The sequence below is a fragment of the Siphateles boraxobius genome, unplaced genomic scaffold (assembly GCF_051911475.1).
Source record: "Siphateles boraxobius isolate OS27281-9 unplaced genomic scaffold, OSU_SipBor_1 12, whole genome shotgun sequence".
NCBI lineage: Eukaryota > Metazoa > Chordata > Actinopteri > Cypriniformes > Leuciscidae > Siphateles > Siphateles boraxobius.
The window spans coordinates 13,102,207-13,127,882 of NW_027508722.1; the positions used below are offsets into that span (position 1 = coordinate 13,102,207).

Consider the following 25,676-nt stretch of genomic DNA (forward strand, 5'->3'; position numbering starts at 1 on the left):
AACTGAGATTTATATTTATACTGGGTTTTTCCTGCATTGAAAAAATTCACGGCCACAAATTTATCTTTGATAATTTAATGTGAAAATACCTGCCGTTTTGCAGTACTGGTACCTTTAAATTGTTCCTATGGGTGTTTGTGTGAGCACTCAGTGAAGAGCGTAAAATGTTTCCATTTACAACAAATTTTTTGCAGAGTTGAGCTTTGTAGCCAATAACAGACATGAGCTCATGAAAGCAATGGCCAATCAGACTCATTTAAGGTAGTCAGAATCCGTTCGACACCACCAGTGAATCTGATAGACAGTGACAATAACCATAGCAAACAATATAAAAATGCAATTGCATTGAGTGTAATTGCAATAATAGTAAATCTGCCAATTTTCTATGTAATGTGTTAATTTGTTCATTTTATCACTCAGTGACTGATTTACATAGAAGTATTTTATATTTAAAAATCTTTTTTATTTATAAGCACTTCGTTTTATGATCACTTTGATCATCTGCGTATAGGATGCGGCAGCACTGACCACACATTTTACAAGATATTTGTCAATGATGCTCAGGACCAAATCCTCTGCTGTCCTGTCAGTGACCTTTCACATTGTCATGCAAGTAAAATCTGACTCCAGCTGCACAGCGACTCTGCAGCTCGTTTTGTATGAAGCAGAGCAGACGCTTATGGTTTATAATTGTAACGGCGTTGTCCAACTAAAATAAATGTTTTTTTATTTCTATAAAAAACAAAATAATAGTGGGGCAGTGCCGTGGTGGCCAAGTAATGTAATCGGTGTACGACTGAACACCGTGAAACAGAGCGCAGCAAGCCTAATTAGAAACGGTTTCTTCAGTACTGTAAGACAAGTATTGACAAAAAAAACCAACATTTTTGTCAGTTTTTTTTTTGTCAGTACTAGTTTCACAGTTCACATGGGTAGGGTACTTTGAACTGTGTGCATGGATGACTGTGTTCGTCCACAACCACCGAAGATCATTTTTGACCCAGGCAAAACCGGTACATCATTTTTTTGCAAGTAGTATACTGCTATACTGTTATAAAGATCTCATTGATTTATATTACACCTTTTAGGACATATGCAATTTCATGCAGGTGCTGATATTTATATTTATATTCCTCCATATTCTTCTATACCAAATTATATGAGCCATAAAAGCCTGATGTATGACATACAACACTCAACAAAAACACATTGCAACTTTTCTTTTTTAGATTTTGCCTAAATGTTCAATAATCTATTCTTTTTTATTATATTTATCATTTCATATATCCATTTTTAGTAGCAAAAGACCACTCAACAGGATAAAAACGTAAGCATCAATAAAAAAAAATAAAAAAAAGAAAGGTACCTGAGCTGCCATTGTTTCTTTGTCTCCAAAATGAGAGAATGACAGAAGACCAGTTGAGAGGTCTAATGAAAGAAAAAATATATTTCAAAATACTTTTCTCAGCTTGCACAAATTACCCAAACTCAAGTCTTTAACTAAAACTAAAAAGAAAACCGCAGATTACGTACCTGTATTCCGAAGAGGAACACAACCTGACACAAGAGGGGGAGCCACCTTTCCCGATGATGTTTTGGAAACAAAAGCAGATTCGGTTTCATCCAAATTAACATTCACCAACAGGTCAGAGAACCGATTCACAGGAATAAAGTCATCTACATTGTCTCTAAAAAAAAAGAAGAAAAAAAAGAAAGAAAAACTATTTTCTTCAATGTTTCATAACTGGCTGATGGCAGATACAATATGTATATACAGTGCTACATAATACAATTTAAGACAATTAAAAAGTGTAAAATGAGATGCACCAATGTGAAGTTTCTCAGCTAATACCGATAGCAGATTATTTAGAATAATATCGGCCAATGCCGATAGTATGTTTTTTCTTATTGATAAAAAATAAATAAATAAAAATCTCTCCCAAATAATGTTGCAAACTACACACAGAACCCCCTCATTTGGTAACCTACACTATAATATTATTAGAGGTTAAAATTAACAACAGATCTATTATATTAAACTGATATTTATTTCCAGATATAATATTTACACTCAAATAAAAGCTGAAATGTTTGTATACAACTCAGTTACACATACAAGTTATTTTTCATAAGCACTTGTCTTCATGGCAAATTTATTCAAACACACAAAGTTAACAGTAAATATGCTCCCCTCTAGTTCCCCTTTTTTTTAAAGCCAACTAAAAAACAGAGGACTTTCCTGAGGTAAATGCACCATTGTGATATTGTTCATAAGCTTCACAAGCAAGTTTTCCAAAGTTGAAACAGTGATCAATACAAATTATATCTAGAAAAACAAGTAGTTAAGTGGAAGAACATACTCGTGCTGCTGCTTGAAATGAGGCGCCACAGCGATCCGTCACGTCACATTTAAGAGCGTCAAAGCGCAAATTTATTGATTGAATTTCGTGATGAAATGGACAGAATATGAAAGTAACAAAGCACAGAGCTATTTGCGATTATTGGGTGAGAGGCACGCTACAAATACTGTTTAGTATATGGAAAAACTACAGATATGGCAACCCTGGCTTGAACTACGGGTGATTCACGGGGTCAAATAGAGCCTGCTTTTATATAGCTGTTAATGCGGTACAGTAGCATTAACCTGCCCTAACTAACCCAACACGAGATATTTTCTGTTTTTCTGCTGTCGGTCATGTTTTACCACACCCTTTTGATTAACAGGATATAATCGGCACTGATCATCACCTGTTTTTAAACAATCGGCCGATAGTGAATACATTTACATTTTACATTTATTCATTTAGCTGACGCTTTTATCCAAAGCGACTTACAATTGCTATATATGTCAGAGGTCGCACGCCTCTGGAGCAACTAGGGGTTAAGTGTCTTGCTCAGGGACACATTGGTGTCTCACAGTGGATTCGAACCCGGGTCTCTCACACCAAAGGCATGCGTCTTATCCACTGCGCCATCACCACCCCCTATATAGTGTATATATAGTGATATATCCATCTTTTTTTTAATATATATAATATAATCTTAAAACTGGCAGATATTGGCAGATTTTTTGGACTACATGAAATTTCAGTCTACCACAATTCTAACAACTGCTGAACACTTACCTATCTTCTTTGAGGCTGAGAACAAATTTTTCCCTGCCTCCATCCGACCCCTGGGAATGCATGAGTGAAAACTTTCCATCCTCTAAATATGATGCTTGAACATCAGTAAATCTGAAAGGGACAAATGAACTCAAATAATTAAACTGCCATTAAACACAAGCAAGGTTAATTAAGTTAGCAGCAATACATGTATAGCATGTGACCATAAATAGTATTTTGACCCTCCACCCATGGATGGAAAACTGCATGAAGACCTTTAAGTTTCTGTCTCAACAGGTTTACAAACATGTCTCAATACATGTAGAATAAGAAATGCTGTAATCGTCTGTCCGCAAATGTATTCCGGATACACAATGTGATAAAGCAAAACTGGCACACATTGCATTCCTAAATGCATGTTAAACTCACACATGCAGAAATTAAGGGCCTGTCCCAATACTTACACTTGCACACTTGTCTACTTGGGCCAAATACAGGAAATATGCCATGCAAGTAGGCATAAAACCTTTGGTTACCCCATGGGACAAACAGTGTTGTAAGGGCATGCTTTTACAGAGCTTTATTTGCACTTTGAATACTTTGCACTATTCAGTAGTCCTTCTGTTTGTTTATTAAATTTGTAAAGCCATGTTAGCATCAAGGCTATTTACATGGCAAACAAGGTCAATATCACAATCCATAAATTATCATATAAAACATTTCAACTTTACATAACAGAACATCTAAAATACATTTGGGTGATATATTCTGTAATATTCCATGTAAACATATTTCTGCGTAAAAGCGTTTCAGCAGCCCTAATGTTACAGATGTCAAATTAATTGTGGTCCTTCTAATTAAAGATGGGGGTAAGTCGTTTTTGAAATATGCTGTTTGGAAGTTAGTCGGACTGACACAACAACAAACGTGTCAGCCAATCAGCATTAGGGGGCGTACGACGGTGGAGAACAGAGAACGATCAAGAGGGAGATTTGAAGAAAGACTGCAGAAATGGAGATGAGACGATACAAAAGTGAAAAGCTCAGAAGAAATCACTGGAAAATAAAGAGTTATGTCTGGGCAAGAGCTTTAGGACCAGTGTTAATATTATAAAAGCTTTCCAGCGCTGAAGAGAGCTAAGTGGGAAGGCCTGAAAACAGACACGGAGTTTGCTTTTGATTCGCTCCACATGTGAGTAACGCTGGGTTTGAGTGTTATTGTTAATAATTTAACAGATAATAATTTCTCTATGTTAAATTTGAATGCATTTATTTTTTACTGGCATTGTCATGTGATGCTATTTTATTTATTGTTTTTATTTATTTTATTTAAATATATGTGCGTGTACTTCTAACATGTTTGGTTGGTAAAATAAATATATTGTAAATTCAAATCAGAGCGTCTTCCGTGTCTGTAATGGATGTATTCTTGAGTCTATAAGGGAACAATAATATAATAAGATAACCTTGTTTAAAATGGGTTTGATTTCGTCTATACTACCAGGTACTTATACTATATTGACTGGGTTAAGTAGAATTGCATTACTAAAAAGAGACAAAAATAAAATTTTCATTGACTATAAAACTAGACATCAGACAACTAGACTATAAAAATGTCATCAGTATTCGTCGACTAAAACTAGACCTGTCATTGATAATTCTGACTAAAATAAGACTAAAATGCTCAGACTTTTAGTCGACTGTGAAACTAGACTAAAAAGAGTAGGAACGTGACAAACTAATAAAAACTAAAATGACAGCTTGACACAAAGACTAAAATTAAAACAGGCCACCAAAAACACTACTTGTGATGGACCCCTTTTTAACACTGTTTACCAAACAGGAACCTATGGAAGTCAACATTCTCACCAAGTTAGGACAGATAAACAGTCACAATATTGGTGAGATTAAATGCAGAAGTTTCACACCTGTTGTCTACTGGAGGTCTAATTTTAGCCACGGTAGAGGCTGCCATGGGCATCCCGAGTGTGGAGCCTAGTGTCAGGTTGCCGAGAGTGGTGCGGCCACTACTGTCCAGAGAGGCGTTGGAAAGGAAGCTGGGAAACGGCTCATCCTCAATGTTTTGGAAGTTCTCCATGTCTTTGTGACTCATTGACACAGGGATTCAGCACATGAGGAGTGACTGCAAAAAAAGAAGTGCATATTTCTGGCATGCAGAGTGAACTCGTGAGTTCCCACAAGGAACCAGTGATAAATTACATTATTGTCATACTGTGCCTGTTTGTTTACTGGACATGTAACGTTAGACTGCCAACTAAAGACAAGCCTGGAGGATGTTATGTCTCTTACACGGTGTCACACATAATAGGGTGTTTTGTCACTCATATTGTTACACAGATATGGCTGACATCTGTTGATAAGGCAGCTAGCTTATGTTGCATTTAGCTCGTTATCGTTACTGGAAAATGCCAAAGCACTGATTAGACTACATGAATATAAAATTAATAATTTAGCAACATCGTAAACTTGACTGTCTCTTTCCATATAACGTCACTCAAGAATTGGCTTCATTCATGTGACGTTTGTAGTCATCAGACTAACGTTAAGTTACCTTTATCAGTTCAATAACCAACTACTTTTACTTCACATCAAACGCTGTTGTAAGTTATTAAAGACAGAATAACATTATTTGCGGGTGGACTGACTAAAAACTATAAATAAGGATAAAGGGCTGTTTAACTCAAATAAACACCGATCAGTTGAGACTAACTTAACGTTAACTGTAAAGGCCATGATACAAACACTTCAACCGTGCAGCTTCAACAGTTAGTGCTAAACAAAGGCAAAAAAAGTGACACTTAAATGTCATTTAAACAGAAACGACGTTTTTTTCGGGCACAAGCTTACTTTCTTCGATCAGTCGTTGGCGGAAAACTATACCGTGACAACAACACTGGAAAAGATTTGCAACAGCTGAGAAGAATCTGTTTCGATGAGAACTTACCATGAGGAGAAAAGCGGCACTTGTGCCTTATAAAGGAAGTTAATTCGACTACTTTAAACAAATGCAGCACTGATAATCCGCATAACAAGAAGAAACGTTGCCTTTATAGCGACCTCCCCGCTTTCTGAGAAGAGTTTGTCGAAGTATAAAGATGAAGTGAAGCCATTACGAGAGAATCCCGCCTCTAGTTTCTCTTTGCATGGGCGGGGCTTCGACATAACGGCGATATTCATTGGAGAATCCTGTCTGACTGAATTCAAAGAGTGGCGTAATCATCTGTCAATCAACTTGTTAGTGTTTTGAATGAAGAAGCTGTTTGTTTCAAAAAAATGTAATACATAAATGTGTTCTAAATAGTGCTGTTAAATGTATACTTTACGCTTAGTAATGATAGTACATCAGATAATTTCTGAATGCATGAGGACTTAAATTGGTTGTATACATCTTACAATCAAATAATTAGAACCCTGATTATTTTTAAATGAATAAATATTTCGTAATTAAAAATGACGTTCCTTAAAAACTAACACGAACGTGATCGTGAAATGAATCTCTAGAGCAGAACCACTGAACAGCTGAGACAGCAGCTGTGTGGGACCCTAACGTGACAGTTGCTTACTAAACACGGTCATTGTTATTCACCAAACGGCATATTTAAATAGCCTGATAAAATATAAGGCTATTTATAAGGCCATAAACAAAATTTCCGAATACAGCACAATATATCTGCACACCGTATGACAAAATTAGAGTTGTAGAAAATGTTTATATTAATCACTTAAAATATAAAACATTTTAATTTCAATAATTACACGATCATATTATTAAACTTTAACACTAAATTGTTTTTAGCATTTTAAGCCCTAATCATTTTATTTTCTTTGTAATCTATTTCTAAAAAACAAAAAAGCTGTATTTGATACATGACCATATAATTTAAAGATAGATACATAGATGATTGTAAGAAAATAAATTAACAAATGCCCTCCAAACATACTTTTTTTTAATTAAATTTGATCCTGAATTCTTTTTTCCTTAATTTCTTTTCTATATTTATTTTTAAATGTATTTTTATTCTCACTTATTTTTTATATTTATGTATGCATCTTTTTTTACAGAAACGTTTGGCCATGAAACAGAAAACACTAAATAATTTGCATCATAATACAACTGTCAAATACAGACTACTACAACTATCAGTATAGATATTTGTTGAAATGCAGGATTCTAATGAAAAGCTCAAAGATTTATGCATGCTTCAGCGGCTCAAACTACAGTATGACCTTTATTATTCTCGTTCAATAACACAAAAGAGTGAAGAAAAATTTTGGCAGTGTTATAATGCCAGCATATTTTTCTCCTTAATCATGTCAACGATTTGACAAAATAGAAATAAAAATGTGAGTCCTATATAGTAAGACAGTCCCTTTTGTGATCAAGGCAGTTGCATCCATTCAAAGATGACTCAATACAACATAATTCTGAAAGCCATGAATTTTTCAAAGAATTCATTCAGATCAGAGTAAAACATAATACTACAGATAGAAAGAAAAGTAATTTTAGAGATCATTCCTTGAAGGTAGTTCAAAATAATGGACCCATGTTAAGTGCCAGTCTTGTCGCATGTCCAGCAAGCACAATCAGTTGGTCTCAGTGTGAAGTCCCGTATCATAGAAGTGCTCAGCACCAGATTTCCTCAAGGTGGTCCAGTAGAATGGCATCTATCTTCCAGTGGCCCCGTTTAAAGCACTCTGTGCAGCAGCAGAGCCCAGGACAGCACTCAGAGTACCAAGCTGACCAGATGACCCATATACTGGACTGCCATCTCCCTTTAGAATACCTGTGCATTTCCAATTGTCCATGTAGTTTGCTGTTGAAATGTGAAAAAGAAAAAGGCAAATTACAAAAAATTAAAACATTCACCATGAAATCAAAAAGGGAAATTCTTTGTTATGCAATATTATTATATTTAATGTTATGCAGTAATTATAATTAATCTGTGCACTTTTTCTTTCCAAATTAATGTGCCTCAGAAAGCTTTAAATCAAATTAACTTCTCCCTCTTGCAGGAACATCTCTTCTCTGATGAAGTGTTTACTGGCGCGAGGGGGAGACAACACGTCTCTCAGGCTCTGATTCGTCTTGATTGATCGGATCACAAGTAGACAATGCTAAATACAGGTGTAAATGGGGTCTAAAACGTAATCCGACAAAAGAGAAGGGTTAAAACACCCCATGTGTAAACGAGAATGTGTCTCACTCTTCTACTTGTGATCCGATCGACCAAAATGCATCTTAAGACCAGTTGAAAACAGGGCCTCACATGAGATCACAGAAATTGCAAACCACAACCATCCAATCAATTCCGATTGGACAAAATCAAGTCCTGCTAAATGCTGACTTTAATATTCTAGTAATTGCGATTACAAATTCTTGCAAACACTCACCTTTCCAGAGTCTCACACAGCCATCATCACCAGAAGAGGCCAGAATTGTACTGGTGATGTTCCAACTGACGCGCCACACCTGAGAGTTATGACTGTCAAACTGGGCCAGCACCTGCACCTCGAATTTAGTGGGCGCTGATGAAGAGCTGTCCTTTCTGTTAGTTAAAAAGAGGCATGCAAATTGAGGTAAATCTATAGACCGTATTCACAGCAGCGCCGCCTTTGATTTTTAACAGGAATGAAAGCGAGGCAGTGAGGGATAGACATTTCTTCAGTGGGTTGTACTGTTATTCAATGCGGTTTTGGACTGTTCAGCTGACGAAACGCTGCAAACATCTTTCAGAGAAATTTCAGTAGATAAAAAAAAAAAAAAAAAAAAAACTCCAGACAACATTAGCAGCTGTGGAAAATTATAAGTGATCTAGGAGGTTTTTACAGCAGATGCCATTGAAAATAGGCAAGTCTATCCGTCACAGCCTTGCTTTCATACCGGTCATGGCGCTGCTCTGAATAATGTCTATTGGCATACAATTAAAATATTTTGTTACCAAACAACTCTGAATGGAGTTTTTTTTGTTTTCAATTCTGAAAGAACTTTTTTTTTTTAAAATAACCTTCAGGGCTGCAATGCTTAAAATAAATAAAAAGATGTGGAAAGTCGCCTTTCTACGATCTCCAACAAACTACATAATTTTCAATGAATAGTACAGGAGCTGCGTGGAGTTCTGATCATATGTGTACATTTCTGATTCGACTTAAGCTTCAGATGTATTCATTTATTTGAACTTCTGTAGCTAAATCGTATGCAACCATCCAACATGATGTATTCTAATCAAAACTATGAATGTGAGGGTCAGCATTACCGGTATTTTTCCACTAAAACATCATCAACATTTCTAAAAGGTTAAGTCACTGTGAAATAAAAATGGACAAATCTTATTTTTATGGAATATTGCAGTATTCATTATAAATTATTTATCCGTGCACTTCTTAATTCATGTGCCCCAGTAATCTTTAATCAAAATAACTTCTCCTCCTCTTGCAGCGACATCTCTTCTCTTATGACTCGTCGACTGTGATCACAGCAACAACAAACCCTGAACAACCCCAAGCAAACCTACTGTTTCTCCTTCAGACATACCAGGAAGCCATTTGTTTAGTGTGGATACATTCAATACATTAATTTAAATCATTGATTTTACAATGGTGAAAAATATGAGGGTAACTGTTGCTTTAAGACCACTGGGGGTGAAATGTGAATATTATGCTAATATAGGAGATGGTGGAATAGCAGTTTTAGGGTTATCATATAGATGCACTGATGTACAGCGCTTAAATAATAAAGAAAAAAAATCATGCCATCATTACACAAGATACATTTCCCCATTCTACTGTAATACTTATTTGGCTTCATTTCTCTCACCGAAGTGGAACCAGTTTGAAGATTCGAACGTCTTTGGTGGCAATAGCAAGCACATGGAAAGACCGGCCCAGATTTGGAGCAAATGCAATATCATGTACGGCATCTGTAACTGTCATCAGTGTCTCCGCTTTGGCATATTTCCTACATAAAAAAAAAAAAAGAAATAAACACTTAAAATATTTAACCTGTGAGAACTAGGATACAAAAATAATAAAATGATTTGAAGGCAAACCTTGTAACTTCATTATACTCGTATATCTGAACCTTGCCGCCATATGTCGCATTGCTGTCATCACTCCCCACTGCAATCATAGGGGCGTGAGCTCGAGAACTGTAAAGACAAAAGAAGAAAAAAAAATTTCTTAAACTGTTAGTTCACCCTTATATGAACATTTTGCGACATGGATGTCAATGGGGCCCCATCGACTGTTTAGTTACTGACATTCTTCAAAATATCTTTTGTATTCAGCAGAAGAAAGAAATTCATACAGGTTTGGAACAACTTGATGGTGAGTAAATGAGAATTTTCATTTTTGGGTGAACCTTTAAGTAATCAAGCATTCGCATTTATTGATTCAGTTTGCTAGGACAATACAGTCTCAAAGTGGCGGAATCTTCATAGATGTTTAAGAACATTTAACAAGTTTGATGTTACTGTTGACAAGTATGTAGAAAATCTGTGATATTTGCAGTCACAGATCTAATGAGAAGACAGAGGTTTCACCTTTTGTGAAAGTCTATTTCAATTAGACTTAATCTGAGACTTTCAGATTCAGGATACATTAAGTTACAAAATGTGCACATAAAATGAATTTGATGCAGAAAAAAAAGGACAGAATCCAGTCATAAAAATGGAATTTACTCACAGAATGTCATAAAATTTGGGGTGATAAGTCAAATGTAGGCTGTACACTTAATTTAATAGTGATATGGACTACTGTCTGAGAATATTAGACTACAAAAAGACTGCTATTGAAATATGAAGTCTGTGTTCATGAATGCCGCTGGTTCGTCTTCTACATGACACTCAAGCATGTGTGACACTTGCAGTGTTTATAGTGTCTTCAGTCTCATTATACGAGGACATGAACACTTGAACTACACCTGCAGAGCTGCTCTGAGTCGTCAAATACATTTCTATTGTACCTCAAAGTAATAACAATAATAATAAGGCTGACAAAATTAACGCGTTAATGGACGCAATTATTTTTTTCCAGTTTAACACGTTCAAAATATGTAACATCTATTTTTTTATAGATGTCATCTATTTTTTTCAACATCCCATCATCCTTTGGCTAGCGTTACATTATAAGATCCCGCTCTTATTCACACAAATGCTTTTAAACCATTTAAACAAGATCACGCTCTTATTCATACACATGCTTTCAAACGTGATAAGATACAAATGAGAACTCTGTGAATCTCCTGACTGCGTGACACACACAACTGTGAGCATGTAGTAGTTATGTTTATCCATCATCAGTGCGCTCACCTGGAAGGGTTCCACGAGATGCAGGAGCAGGAGAGTTTGGACGAGATCTCGTGCTGCAGGGACCACTGGCTCAGGTTCATCACGTCAGGGGCCTCGTAGATTCGCACCACCCCGTCAGCAGAACATGTGGTCAGCATCAAGCCCATGTGCTTCGGGGCAAACTTCACATCGGTCACAGATGTCCGACTGTCCACAAGTGTGGTTCTCTTGATCTGATGTGAGAACAGGGGAGACATTAATGCTGACAATTTATGAAGTCCTAAAGTTATAAACATGCTATGTTCAGGATAGAATAACTGATTCTGTGCAATGTTTCCACCTTATTATGCAACATGGAAGTAAACTACTTCATGTGAATGTACAAGACTTCTCGTTTATTAACCACAATAGGTAAAACATAACTAAAGCAAAATGCAGTAAACAGTAAAACTATTTGCACTACGAACCTGTTTAAGATGATAAATTAAAATATGATAAATACCACATTGCAATATCAAGCAGCCCAACAGACTATTTTTGTACCAAATATAAGCAGTACGTGTCTTAACTTCTGACAGTCCAATCAAGTGGAGTCAAAAAGATGACAAAATAAATAAAAATAATATAAAAACCTAATAAATTCCAACATATTCATTAAAAAAAAACTTGTCAGAATCAACTGATTTAAGGCAAATGCCCATTCAAATCTTATTTACCCAGTGGCTTTGTCCTCGTTGTTTGTCATTGGACTCTCCAACAATCTCCTCCCACACTATGGCAGTACGGTCAAAGGAGCAGGATGCCAACACCTGTCCAAACTCTGGATGGGCCCATGTCACTCGCCAAACTGAGCCACTGTGAGTCTACAAAACAACAGTTTGTCAAATTACAGCCCAAAACCCAATGCACCCCAATAACAACCAATACTGAAAGTATACAAACATTCATGATGCTGAATAAGTGTTTAATAACAATTTGTGATGATCTTATGGCAGTGGTTCTCGACCTGTTTGAACCAAAGGCCCCACCATATTTCTAAGACACCACCATTTGATATATTTCAGTTGTAATTTTGCCAAAGCTGCTAGTTTTCCTTAACGCATGTCACGCTCTTTTAACAGTCCGCCTGGAAACAAAGATGCCATGATGCCAAACCCTCTCATGGAAGAATGGTGTGGTTTTTACAACTGTGACAATGAGCGCTTAGGATCAATTAAATGCTGGATTTTCAATTAGTAGGCTATGTGAAGTATGTAAAGTTCGCAACATAGACTTGATAATAGGCCCAAGAGTTTTACACACCAGGCTGTTGTTTAGGGACATCGTTACATTTTCGCACTACTAAACACGACACGAAACTAAAACTCTGACTGGTAGCTTTACTATAAAGCCTTTACATGTTAGTTATACATGACTAATGAAAGCTGACATCAGTCCGTCTACTCTGTTGGCTACGCGAGGCTACCCGAGGCTACCCTTCAAGTGGCTTAGGGGACATTTAACAGAGACCGGAACTAAACGGTGTTAAAAACAGGCCAGGAAGAGAGCTGCAACAATGTAAATTATATGAAAAAGATTGCATTTTGAACAGTCAAGCATGCAAACCTATTCAAGTAGACCCCAAAAACAAACCAAGATTTTGATAAAGGCACAATAGGTCCTCTTTAAATGGGGAAGTGTATGGGGAATATGATTCCAATCATAAGTTTTTGCATTTTAATTTATAGTATTTTCATATAATTTACTAATTTAAATACTTCATCCTCTGGCCCCCTGGTGGGCCCTTACCCTTGGTTGAGAAACACTTTAAGGCAAGACCTACTTTCCAGCTGGCTGTGCAGTTCCATTCTCCACTATCCCCCTTATCCCACACCTAGGAGAAAAGTACAACAACAACAAAAAAAAAGAGTAAATAAAGGTACACTTCTGGTCAAATTCAGGTCTTATTTACATTGCATGTTCGTTAACCACATCGGTTACAATGTAAACCAACTTCAGCAGGCCATGGTGTGAGGAATAATTTACCTTAATGCTTTGGTCGCTGGAACACGTCGCCATTCTCCGGCCGTGAAAATCATATGAAACATCGTGGATCAGATCTTTGTGATCGGCTGCGATGCTACGCGCAACAAACATACTTTTATCTGCTCGATTCTTCCTGGCACGCGGGAAGTAAACACACTTAAGCACTTCCCCACTTTTTAAACGCAAGGTTGCAACCGGTCCAATCACGTTTGACATGGGAAGCATGCGTCCTAAGATCTCTATGAAAAAAGATCGGTTTAAGTATTTAAGAGGATGACGTGAAGATCAGATCTAATCTGAACATGCGTCGTAAGGGAATCTAACATTTAGTCAAATAGCGCCCACTATTGGACGTGGTCATGATCGTACAACAAGACATGAGACAATGAATGTTTGACTTTTGGATTTATTTAACAGTAAAACCGCAAAAATTGTGTTAAGAAAACATGCATTTATAAATATATTCTGTAATCTTCCCTCTTTTTGGGAAAAACAAACAACTGGTTAAGAAAGTCTATCCAAACGTGCTCTGGCATGAAGGCAACGGTTTTGGATTATTCAAAACAGTAATGGTAGCCTACTTGAACAAGTGTAAACATGAAAAAGAGCATTCGATCCCTTAATACAATTAGAATTTTGAAGTTGACGAAAAAAACCCATCAAAACACACCCATCATCTGGGCAATGAGAAGGATGGTGAGCAAGAGTGGAGCGAGGGACAACTGAACTGCAGGTGCAGAGTTGCAGAAGTCTTCCGCACAACACGTGGTCTTCATTGTGTACAAGGTCTTATTGGTAAGAAACTCTACATATGTTGTCATGTTGCAGGCCTCCATGGGAAGACAACCCATCACCTTTATATCCAGGACAGAAGCTGAAAAAACAAAACAAAGGGAAAGTTAGGTTACAAGGGAAACGGATTTGTCAATAGGATACTGCAAAAACTGAACATTGGCATCATTTACCTGCTTTACCAGTTCCCACATAACACAACTCATCCTCACTGCAATTTGTTTTTGTAGTGTAACACAGATCCCAGAATCCAAGATCACACCGAAAGCACTCAAGTGTTTGTCCTGCAAGCAAAAAGACTACCTTTATGGGTGCATTACACTGTTTAAATATATAACATGTTTTTAGATAACTTTAACTCAAAATAAGTTGATTAAACGTTTTAAGTTATAAAACTCTGTCAGTTTAATTTAGGTAGAAATTACTAAACATTCAAGTTGACTGCACTTAAGGCAGCAACGTTTTACAGTGAGTTCCTGTAATGGCACAAATCGGTTTGTAGCTTGCACATGTGGTATCAAATTACATTAATATTTTCAAAATGCTATCCAATACACTCATATTATACATATCCTACTCAAGAACTAATATCCTGGTCTAATTTTTAAAATGCTGTATGGAAATAAGCGTTTCAATCCATTCATCTTTGATTTGAACAAAAGCATGTTAAAATAGCACATAGCCTATAGGCTAGAATGGAAATAAACTTACCCAAAAAAAACAAAGACATCAAAATCACAGAGGCAGTTAAAATATGTCCTCTCATGTTTAAATGAGTTTTAGAAGTATATGAACCCATAAAGGTGAATGCAGCCATTTGAGATGGATGGTCTTTACAAACAACTAACAAGCACTACCAAACAGACTATCCAATCGCCTATGACAGGGGATTGTGTTGTATAATGCACGACAAGGTGTGAGGGGGATAAAAGCATTATCTTATTAGCCATTTATGAGAAGCAGCTGGTCTCGTGGAGCACGTGAACATTAATATACTTCCACGTTCACCTTATTAATCACATTAAAGCCTGTTTGGTTTAAACGTGAAACGAGTTGTGCATCATACATCTACATCAAAGTACATTGGCCTTCCCTAACGAAAATTAACCCTAATACTAACCATGGTTGGCCGATTTGTAAAACTGCGGTTGGTAATCAATCCGCCATAAAACTATAAAAAATGGTTTCGTAAGGGGTTTACCGAAACTTCGCTAATGTGGCCAATTTAAATACTTTCTTAATTATAATTCCAGATACACGTTTTGATAAACTATTATTTCTCAATATAATGTAATATGTTATATAGACCTAAATGTCCCTTTTGGGACCAAATAGAGGATCACTATAAATTAAAAGGATAGGCTATATGGACCTATAGAGCTCTTTTCATTGATTTTTCCTGGAAGTATAATTTGTGAACGAATCTTTAAATTTATTAAATTGTCGGTCACTTCCACTGACTCGCTGAATTCAGAATATATAACATACAGTTTCTGGCTTATAGAGATAAATATGGCATAAATAGTATAAGATTAGTGTTATTCCAAATTCAGCCCCATGCACGCTCGTATGAACTTATTAGGTTGGTGTTTGGAATTAAACGAGGCCCAGAGTGAGATTTCAATTTAATTGAAATTTTAATCTAAAAGCACGAAATATAGGCTATTACTGACACTATTTATTTAGTCTGTTAATATTGTCCATTTTCTGTAGCTTGACAAACCACACTCAAAGTGAATGTGGGTGGTGGAAAAAAAGCTGCTAAGGCATTTTGATTTCCAGACAAAATTAATTTTGTGACACTTGCTTGAGTAAAGACATGCTGTATTCGGAACCACAATATACCAAAGACTTTATACTTTTATATCTTTCTATGGCAGAGTAGTAGCCTACGCGTTTCCGAATTCAGCACGACTTGTCTCCATCGCGACGCGTCACCCATAGATATCATATACAGTAGAGACTATATGATGTCTATGGCGTCACCTGTCGGTCCTGAAGAAGAACGAATGAATGAATCATGAAAGTGAAGTGATTCAAAAGATTCGAGTTATTGGAATGAATCTCCACTACTACCTGGAAGTAATCAAGGTAGCCATGTCGACTCTTGCAGACAGAGGGCGCCGTTTCTCGCTTTCCTCTCGACTAGCACACGGAAGTAGCCGATGGGGGTGCTGAAAGTGCTAGTAATTTTATCCTCTTTGATGAGGGTTAACATCGTACTGCACCGTTCCTCTTGCCGTTTTCACGGGATCATGACAATTTCGTACAATGGAATAGTGACCCCTCGTTTGATCTCAGACAACATTTGATTGAACCATTTTCCGTTTGAATAACCCCGAAAAAAATGGATCAGGAGTTTGAGAACATCGATTCAACTGGACAGTGGCAAAACCTTTATAATGTAAGTCATACTGTTTTATTTTTATTTTTATTTTTTAGGTTAAATATGAGTCGCTCCTTAGACGAACGCGTAGACCACCTGCAGTATTTTGCCCTGGTAGATTTGCAATGTATATCTAATAGTCCTAGACAAGTACTCGGCCCGTAAGAACGAGTGGGAAATTCAGCTTTGCGTTACTGCGCATGCGCGTAATACCGAGAAATACTGTCCATATTAACTTACTGCCTGCTGCTAAATCTGAAATAATCTTCTTCTGTGAATCATGTCAGCTCGGTAAACCTGTACACGAGTGTTTATGGTTTTACAAGATTATTGAGTTAAATTAGTTTATATTTTTCATTCTTGTCAGTAAGCAAAATGAGTAGGCAGCGTAGTATTGTAGTAAACCATACAGCGAATTACCATATGTCAAAACAACTTGACTGGCAGCAATGTGAAGTGCATGAATGCTCGTGTCACAGTGCGGTACATTTGAGCAGCTCACTAGGTGCTTCCTGTGAACACGTGGGCTGTGTCTCAACACCTAGTGAGCTGTTTACCTAGACAGCATTTTCAGACCACTGACCCGTGCTGTATTTTTTAGGTACCACAGGAGTTCCCAGTCTTAGCACCCTTAATGCCATGTCATTTTTGTCGCCTTCAAAACCCCCCGCGTGCGTGTGTGATGCCTAAATATGCTGTCAGATTAGGGAGCTCGCGAGGTTTGGAGACGCAACCATGCACTGATATGGTTTCTGAGAATTGACGAGCACTTCCCAAGAACTGAACAACCGAAGCTGTCAGTTCTCTATAAAACTCAGCCAGATAGTCAAGCCCAACCCCCCTTATTTGATGGATATATTATTATCTTTTTATGTTCTTCATTTCAATCTTAAAACACTCCCCCCACTTTTTGCCATTTGTTAGAATAGAATAAGTGATTTTTTTAAGGGATGGCTCTTAGGGTTCTCACAATGATGTTTGTTATTTTGTAATCTCTTTCTAGGAAATCCGTAACCAGTCTCAGGAGTGCGCCTGCAAAGTGGCAAAGTTCCCAGAAAATCGCAATAGGAATAGATATAGAGACGTCAGTCCCTGTAAGTTTCTTCCATGTAAACCATTTTGACAATGTTTCACTCATTTTGTAACTTTGCCTTTAAAGGGATAGTTCAGGGGGGGAAAAATTAATTTACTCAGCATCATGTTGTTCCAAATCTCTATGACTTTTCTGTATGTGAAATACAAACGGTGTTAATCAAAATAATAAATGCAGTGAAAATGAATTGTGACCTTTTGTGGTTCCATTGAGAAAAGACAGCAATATAGACTTGAATTACATGAGAGCGAGTAAATGACGGGTAAATCAGAATTATAATTTTTTTCTGTAAGCTTACGTTGAATTTCACACAAATGTATGCTAACATGTTTGTTTAGACTCTGGCTTAATAACCTGCATTTTTGTGTTAAGATGATCACAGTCGGGTGAGATTAGAAAATTCAGAGAATGACTACATAAATGCAAGCTTAATTACCGTGGAGGAGGCTCAGAGAAGGTACATATTGACACAGGTATGACAGTAATGGAAAAAGTCCACTGTTTGCATTTTGCTAACTTGCATTGATGTGTTATGTGACCTAAATACACAATTACATGTGGTTGTTTTAAACGAACAAGTTTAATTTACTCATTCCCCCTGTTTTTATAGAATCTCTAATGTTTAGCATCATGAAACCTACCCTTTTAACTCTTTCCTCGCCATTGACGGAATTTTCAGGCTTTCCGTGTTTTGACTGTTTTACGGTAGGGGGCGCTATTACACATCTTCTGAAAGAGTACTGAATCTCCTGATCAAAATACATGCGAAGACGATGCAGAAACAAGCGATAGCATATGTAAACAGATGGATGTGTAAAATAACGCGATCATCAACATTAAACTGCATATAAATCAAAACTGCCTAGCTTTACCGAACACTGAAAAATCAAACAGTTGTTCTAACTAACACTTTTTAGTTAACTTTACTTAATATCAAAGAATTAGTTGAACTTACTTAAAACAATTTAGTAATCTGTACTGTTTGCATGCTATGCCTTCTTTACTCAGAAAACCCAAGTACACATTACTTGACTGGTTTGAGTACCATTTTGCAAAAGCAAAAAAAAAAAAAAAAAGCAGGCGGGGCAAAGGGTTTTTGAGGCGGGGTAAATCTTAATAGACTTTTCACTGATTTCTTCGACTAACAATTTTGGGAGAACGTCACATAAGTTGACCGTAAATTCATGTTGATTTCCTAAAATTTCTCACCATTATTGTGATAAGTGTTTCCTTTGGTTGGGCACTGGGAACTTAATTTATATTATTGTAATTTTCTTCCAATTGATGCAGTGATGCAACATGAAATCAGTTATATGATTTCAAAGAAAGTGAAGTAATAAATATTACATATATTTATACTTTAATTATTTCCATGTTTGAATGAATTTATTAATGATATCTATCATAACTATTTCATGTATAATAATGATCTTTTAACATTTTATTGCTAACACTTATGGCTTAAACTTTTGATTGGGTTGATATAATCCCTCTATATTTGTGACAATTTCTTGCAATTTTGCTTGAGTCACACACAGACTTCAACATTCAGCATGCAAACCACAACAATGTTAACACATTTTTTTGTTATTAATTTAATTAGTTAGATCATTACAATTGTATTTGATGTATCTTGTCAGTATAACCCCAATTACGATAGCAAATACAATTGTAATGGTAAAATAAAGCCAAAAATAGTAAAACAAAGCAATTCATTTATTCATGCCGCAATGCCCTCTGGGAGTACACTTCCTCAGATCACAGATAGAATTAAGTTGACAAAACTTAAATAGATTAAGTAAGAAAAACTTGATGCAATTAAGTTATGATTACTTAATTAAATTAAGGCAACGAGTTACCTTAGTTTAAGTAGATTCCACTTATCCGGGTTTACAGTGAATGAAATGACGACCTATAGGACTGTGCCGGCATTAGGGTGTGTTGATGGACTCGCCTACGTTTTGATCATCGTTCTGTATCCAATCTGGATGTAATCTTTGACAAAAACTTGTTTTTCTCAGCTTTTTCCTCAAAATGTTGCTTTTTATGAAACTTTCCCAAATGCAAGTGTTGATAAAAAACAAATGCATTTAGCCAGAATACAACTTTTCTTTAAAGCAGAGGCTCTGTTCTTTCTTTTGATATATTGCATTTTCAGATATTCAAACAACTAAAAATTCTGGGGGCCATGAAACTTTTGTGAAAATTATCAAAAATGCTGGCCGTGGCTGGCAACTTTTATCAAAAAGCATTGGCCGGGAAAGAGTTAACAGCTTTTGCAGCCTCTTGTAGAACATAGGAGGTTTCATAGATTGTTTACATTTCTTTTGCATTGGCCAGCTTGTTGAAATAGTTAGCATATTCAGTAATGTAATTGCAGATACTTTTCTCTTTCTGCAGGGTCCCCTGAGGAACACTTGTGGTCACTTCTGGCTGATGATTTGGGAACAACGTTGCAAAGCAATTATTATGCTTAACAGAGTTATAGAAAAAGGCTCGGTGAGTGAACACATCTGATGTTTGTTATTTGCCTCGCTTTGTTATAGACATGTGCCAGTAAACGGTAACACAGTATATCACGGAAATGGACATGCGCAATACTGTTATTGTGGGCACTCTAAAATACCACGAATAATTCCTTATTGTAAATCATTTAAATTTTAAGGATGCATTTTAAAAAAACTCATCCACCTTTTAAACTTGTCTGTATGCTACGTCAAAGAAGCACACTCTGATGTAAACACGAATGAGAAACATATCGGAACGAGCGAAAGAGACACGCTGAATAAAAATGCACATTCACTCTATAGCTGCGTCCCAATTCAGAGGCTGCATCCTTCGAAGGCCGCCGTCGCATTTTACCATTTACCATTTTAAATGCATCCTTCATTTCTCATGCAATGAAGGATACAACAGATGGATCCTTCGCGGCCTAGCCTACCCCAGAATTCAATGCGTTGTTCAGGACTGTGTCCTGGATATCGTTTGAAAATGTTCTGATTCTTTATCATTGTTCAGTAATACAGTAATTCCATTTGTTTTGAACTTCTGAACAGTAGAGTAAATCATTTGTTATTTTAAATAATTGTCGTGGAATCTGCTAGTATGTTGATAAATAGTAATGCATTCAACACATAAGCAGATGTGGATTTGCTTGCTTAGTAAAAAAAAAAAAATTCTAATAGTGGTAAATATTTTTGAAATGATAGAAAATCCATCTTGTGTTCTTTTTCTGTTTTTGTTGACGCTGAACAGGAGAAGTGTGCGCAGTACTGGCCGTCAAAGGAGGAGCGTGACATGGATTTCAGTGACACTGGTTTTATGGTGACTCTGGAGTCCGAGGAGGTCAAACCCAATTACACAATAAGAATATTAGAACTTCGAAATCGCAAGGTGTGTATGCAATGTGAAATTATCACGTCGTTGAATGCTTCTCTGAACAAGACATGAAAAATAAATGTTGTTTAAATTTTGTCCCATATGTTTAGACAGGAGAAACCAGAGATATCTACCATTTTCATTACTCATCGTGGCCTGATTTTGGTGTACCAGAGTCCCCAGCATCATTCCTCAATTTCCTTTTCAAGGTTCGAGAGTCTGGCTCATTGGGGCCAGAGAACGGGCCCGCAGTGGTCCACTGCAGTGCAGGAATAGGGCGGTCTGGGACCTTCTCATTGGTTGACACCTGCCTCGTCTTGGTAAGACTGCAGTCACACAATAGTTAATAATTCTAAAGGTTTCACAGAGACTGTAATCATTTCTCAAGCAGCTGTTATCTGGTATAATATATGACGTGTATGCTGTGGAACTGACTTTTCAATGTCCTTTCCTCTTTGTAGATGGACAAGAGGAAAGACCCTTTGTCTGTGGACATACAAAAGGTTTTGTTGGATATGAGAGAGTATCGAATGGGTCTTATCCAAACCCCAGATCAGCTTCGGTTTTCATACATGGCAGTCATAGAGGGAGCAAAGAGCATCCTAAAAGAGACTACTCAACAAGTATCAAGCACGGTGCGATTGCATTATTACATTTGATATTTGATTTAGAGAAGTATAGTATAATCAATGTTACAGTACACAGTTTTAAAAGGGATAGTTTACCCAAAAATGACAATTCTGTTATCTTTTACTCACCCCTCAAGTTGTTCGAAACTCTATTGACTTCCATAGTATTTTTTATTTTGTCCATACTATGCAACTCAATGGGGCCCATCAACTGTTTGGTTACTCATATTATATTATGCTATTCCTAAAAATTCACCGCCATTAAAAGTTTAGGGGCAGTGAGTTTTTTTTTTAAAGATATTAATACCTTCATTCTTTTGAAATTTACAGTATATTCATCAAAGAATTCTGAAAAAAATGTTTCACAGTTTCCACAGTATTATGAATTAGCACAACTGTTTTCAACATTGATGATAAAAATGAATTTTTCTTGAGCAGCAGAGACTGAGTGATGCTGCTGAAAATTCAGTTATATTAATTGTAACAATATTTAGTAACATCACTATTTTTACAGTATGTCTGATCAAACAAATACAAGCCTTGGTGAGCTGTAGCTTGAAGAGACTTCTTTCAAAAACATGAAAAATACCAAACTTTTTTTGCGTTATTAGTTAATTTTAAATATTCTTGTGGTGTGACCTACTCTATATGTATATAATATTATTATTTATTTATTTATTTTATTTATTTCATGTAAAGTGTTTGTATGTCTAACTCTGAACCTTTTTCACTGAAAGCAGAAGCGTCATGAAGAATGGCAGGAGCCTGAAGCTTATTTAGTTTCGTTGTCTCAAAGCCCCATCTGTAGTTCAGAGAAACACAACGGACAGTCTGTCTCTTGTACGGAGCCACAAGATCCAGGAAGAGAACGAGACAGGATACAGTCACCAAAGGAAGAGCGGCTTACGGAGTTAAAAACATTTGGGTAAGAGAAATATATATAATTTTGTAACATTTTATCTAAAACTGATAGCTGAGTTTTTCTAGTCTAGTTATATCAACTGTGTTAGACTGAATTACAGAGTTGATCAAGAGCTGTATACAAAACATACATTACCGCTCAAATGTTTGGGGTCCGTAAAAAAAAAATTCTTTATGCTTTTATTCAGCAAGGATGCATTAAATTGCTCAAATGTGACAGTAAAGACTTTTTCATCATTTCCAATAAATGCTGTTCTTTTGAACTTTCTATTAACCAAACGATCCTGATTTTTTTCTTATCATAGTTTCCACAAAAATATTAAGAAGCACAACTGTTTTCAAAATTGATAATAATAACATGTTTCTTGAGCACCACATCAGCATATTCGAATGATTTCTGAAGGATCATGTGACAATGAAGACTTGAGTAATGATGCTGAAAATTCAACTTTGCCATTTCAGAAATAAATTACATTTTCAAATATTGAAATAAAAAAACGTTATTTTAAATTGTAATAATTACTGTTGTTACAGTAGTTTTGATCAACTCAAAATGCAGCCTTGTTGAGCAGCTTCTTAAAATATTACCTACTCCCAAACCTTTGAACAGTATTGCAAAAGTGGTTAAAAATGTTACTTTATTCGGATAGTAAACAACCAGGATTTTGATCAAATATATATTTAAAACAAAGACATGCATTAAATGATATAGTTCAACTCGAATCAGTAAAATTGCTCATCTTTTTTTACTGTGTTTCTGTACTGTGAAGTAAAATATGAAATAATCAACCATGTGTGTGCTGCTGTTTCTTCCAGCCTGCGCAAGCGGAACCGTGAGGAGCGAATAGCCAGCACTGCACAGAAGGTGCAGCAAATGAAGCTGAAACTGAGCGATTCGGAGAAAAAGAAAGAGACCTGGCAGTTCTGGAGACCAATCCTCTTAAATGTCGGTGCTGGTGCCGCGTTAGCACTTGGACTGTTCATGTGCTGGGCCTTTCTGTCCCAGTAATGCAATTTTATCCCCCAGATTCCTCTTCTTGTCTTTTATTTTGCCCAGGGACCCAAATTATGGTACTCATATTAGTAGGTGCTTGGATGTTTTTAGATAAGGACAAAATGTAGAATGATTGTGTTTACAAGCATTCAATCCCGGACATTCTTCATGAGTTACTGAATGTTTGTGTTGTGGTTATTACAGTGTAAAGAATGATGTAGTTACATTGTAACTGCTATTGTAATTCCATCATGGTAATTTCCTCGAGGCCTAGCGAATTTCACTGTACAGTATTTTGTCTCTGTTTATCTGCAGAGCAATGTTAAATAGTATTGAAGCTTGTTTCCGCCACGAAGTAGAAAAGATAATTGTGACTCACAATTCTGACTTTTTTTACCCTCACAATTGCGAGTTTATTTCTCAAAATTGCGGCTTTAACTCTTGCAATTCTGACTTTATAACTCGTTATTGTGAGGAGAAAAAAGTCCCTATTGCAAGATTTAATCTCACATTTGCAAGAAAACTCACAATTGTGAGTTTATATGTCGAAAATATTTTGATTTCTCCAAATAGCAACTTTAAATCTCACAATTCTGAGAATTTTTTTTTTAGAATTGTGTGATTAAAAAAGTCGCAATTGCCTTTTTTATTCCCTGGTGGAAACAATCTGTAATAAAATAGACCCCCACCGGTCCTACTGAGTCAGTTTATTAAATGCTTCTGTCTTCAAGTTTGCGCATGGATATTCATAGGGTGACTCGTTTGTTTCAGTAGGTCAAAGCCCAGTGAGTTTCCGTACATGCACATCTCAGGATCTTCTAGTAATAAACTGACTGTAGATTCAGCCAAATGTAATAAGTGGTCTGGTTTCCACTTTCAAAGTGTACATAGTAAACTCTTTCCTAAAGAAGAAATGTTGCTGTTTATTTGTCTCATCTTCTGTGCATATGCTTCTCCGTTCAAGCTCATTTGCATCTATAATCTATAAAATGTTATCGATGCACGTGGGGTAACACTGCTGAGTGCGAATAAATTCAGATTGTGTTAGATTTCACTTGATGCATGTTTACGGATGTCTACATCAGCGCAGTGTTAGGCCTACTATTTAGACGACGGATGCTAAACTAAGCCTGTAGCGAATTTATTTATTTTTTGTCTCCAAGGATGAAAGTTTGTTTCCAGCTCCCATTACCTCACACTGTTCATTGTGGGTTTAATGCCAATTACTTAGCAGAATCAATGCGAGTCAAATTAGATGTCTCTTCCTGCCATGGTTCCAGGAATTGATCCAATATTTCCAGAAGTGGCTAATGGTGGAGTTGTAATTTCATTCCATCTAGCCAAGTGACCAACCGGGAAAGACCGATCCTTTTTCCTCGCAGTTGACTTGTCACAAATACGGGAAAATGTCTTATTGGAGCCAAGCTTTGCTTAAGGGATGACCTCTTAAAATTGTTCCAAATATTGAGTTTTTGAGTTTAGATTTGGTTCTCAGGTTTAAAAGTACATCAGCGTTACATATGTATGAGGGTTGCTTGAGTTATTCTTGATATGCGAATGTAAAATTTTGTTAAAATAATTAGGAGTGAGGTAAAAAAAAAAATGCGGAGAATTTTGGTTGTTAATAAAATATTCGACAGTTGTTCATTTAAAATATTTTTTTCTGTAATTTATGTTAAAGTCAGTCCAGATTGAAGAGAACATTTGCAAGCCATGGATGCTTCTGGATTTTGTAAAATGTCTATGGTTTACATTTGAGACTTTAATTTTTTGTCTTATAACATAAATTACACATTCATGACTCAAAACGTGAATTTTAAAGCTATATGTTTTAAGGAACTAATTAAATGCTATGTGAGGACTTTTAATAAGGACAGTTTCGAATGACTGAAAATGCAGTCGAGAACCATTTTAGTTTTTTTATTGAATAAACATGAACAAGATACTTTAATATTTGTTCAAATGCAAATATTGAACATTATACAGTTATGTATAGAAAAACAGAAAAAGAAAAGCAACTAGAAAATAGTATATAAAAACCACAACTGT

General features: G+C 36.2%; 4 protein-coding genes across 4 annotated transcripts in view; 1 reads left to right on the forward strand and 3 right to left on the reverse strand.

Moving 5' to 3' along the window:
* cep192 (centrosomal protein 192) overlaps positions 1-6,270 on the reverse strand; it is a 47,488-nt gene extending 41,218 nt beyond the window's left edge. The window contains exons 1-5 of the mRNA XM_077207615.1: positions 6,069-6,270; positions 5,032-5,246; positions 3,126-3,236; positions 1,534-1,688; positions 1,367-1,428 (exon numbers count right to left, since the gene is read on the reverse strand). Of these exons, the coding sequence (XP_077063730.1) occupies positions 1,367-1,428; positions 1,534-1,688; positions 3,126-3,236; positions 5,032-5,216 (513 nt within the window). The 5' untranslated portion in view covers positions 5,217-5,246; positions 6,069-6,270. The remainder of the gene's footprint in view (positions 1-1,366; positions 1,429-1,533; positions 1,689-3,125; positions 3,237-5,031; positions 5,247-6,068) is intronic.
* A 1,064-nt stretch (positions 6,271-7,334) lies between these two features.
* Positions 7,335-13,662, reverse strand: LOC143716076 (nucleoporin SEH1-like). Its single transcript, XM_077208223.1, has 8 exons — positions 13,435-13,662; positions 13,232-13,282; positions 12,126-12,272; positions 11,431-11,642; positions 10,171-10,269; positions 9,939-10,079; positions 8,516-8,670; positions 7,335-7,938 (listed from the first exon to the last, which is right to left on the reverse strand). Exons 1-8 carry the CDS (start codon positions 13,657-13,659, stop codon positions 7,790-7,792), a joined length of 1,179 nt encoding a protein of 392 aa, XP_077064338.1. The 5' UTR covers positions 13,660-13,662; the 3' UTR covers positions 7,335-7,789.
* A 293-nt stretch (positions 13,663-13,955) lies between these two features.
* Positions 13,956-15,129, reverse strand: LOC143716085 (sperm acrosome membrane-associated protein 4-like). The gene is made up of 3 exons (XM_077208235.1): positions 14,938-15,129; positions 14,400-14,510; positions 13,956-14,308 (listed from the first exon to the last, which is right to left on the reverse strand). The coding sequence occupies exons 1-3, from the start codon at positions 15,041-15,043 to the stop codon at positions 14,094-14,096; spliced, it is 432 nt and encodes a 143-aa protein (XP_077064350.1). The 5' UTR covers positions 15,044-15,129; the 3' UTR covers positions 13,956-14,093.
* Positions 15,130-16,314: 1,185 nt separating this feature from the next.
* On the forward strand, positions 16,315-24,541 carry ptpn2a (protein tyrosine phosphatase non-receptor type 2a). The gene is made up of 9 exons (XM_077208698.1): positions 16,315-16,630; positions 17,616-17,706; positions 18,078-18,178; positions 20,106-20,204; positions 20,961-21,098; positions 21,194-21,403; positions 21,545-21,718; positions 22,453-22,637; positions 23,450-24,541. The coding sequence occupies exons 1-9, from the start codon at positions 16,574-16,576 to the stop codon at positions 23,640-23,642; spliced, it is 1,248 nt and encodes a 415-aa protein (XP_077064813.1). The 5' UTR covers positions 16,315-16,573; the 3' UTR covers positions 23,643-24,541.
* The last annotated feature ends 1,135 nt before the right edge of the window (positions 24,542-25,676 follow it).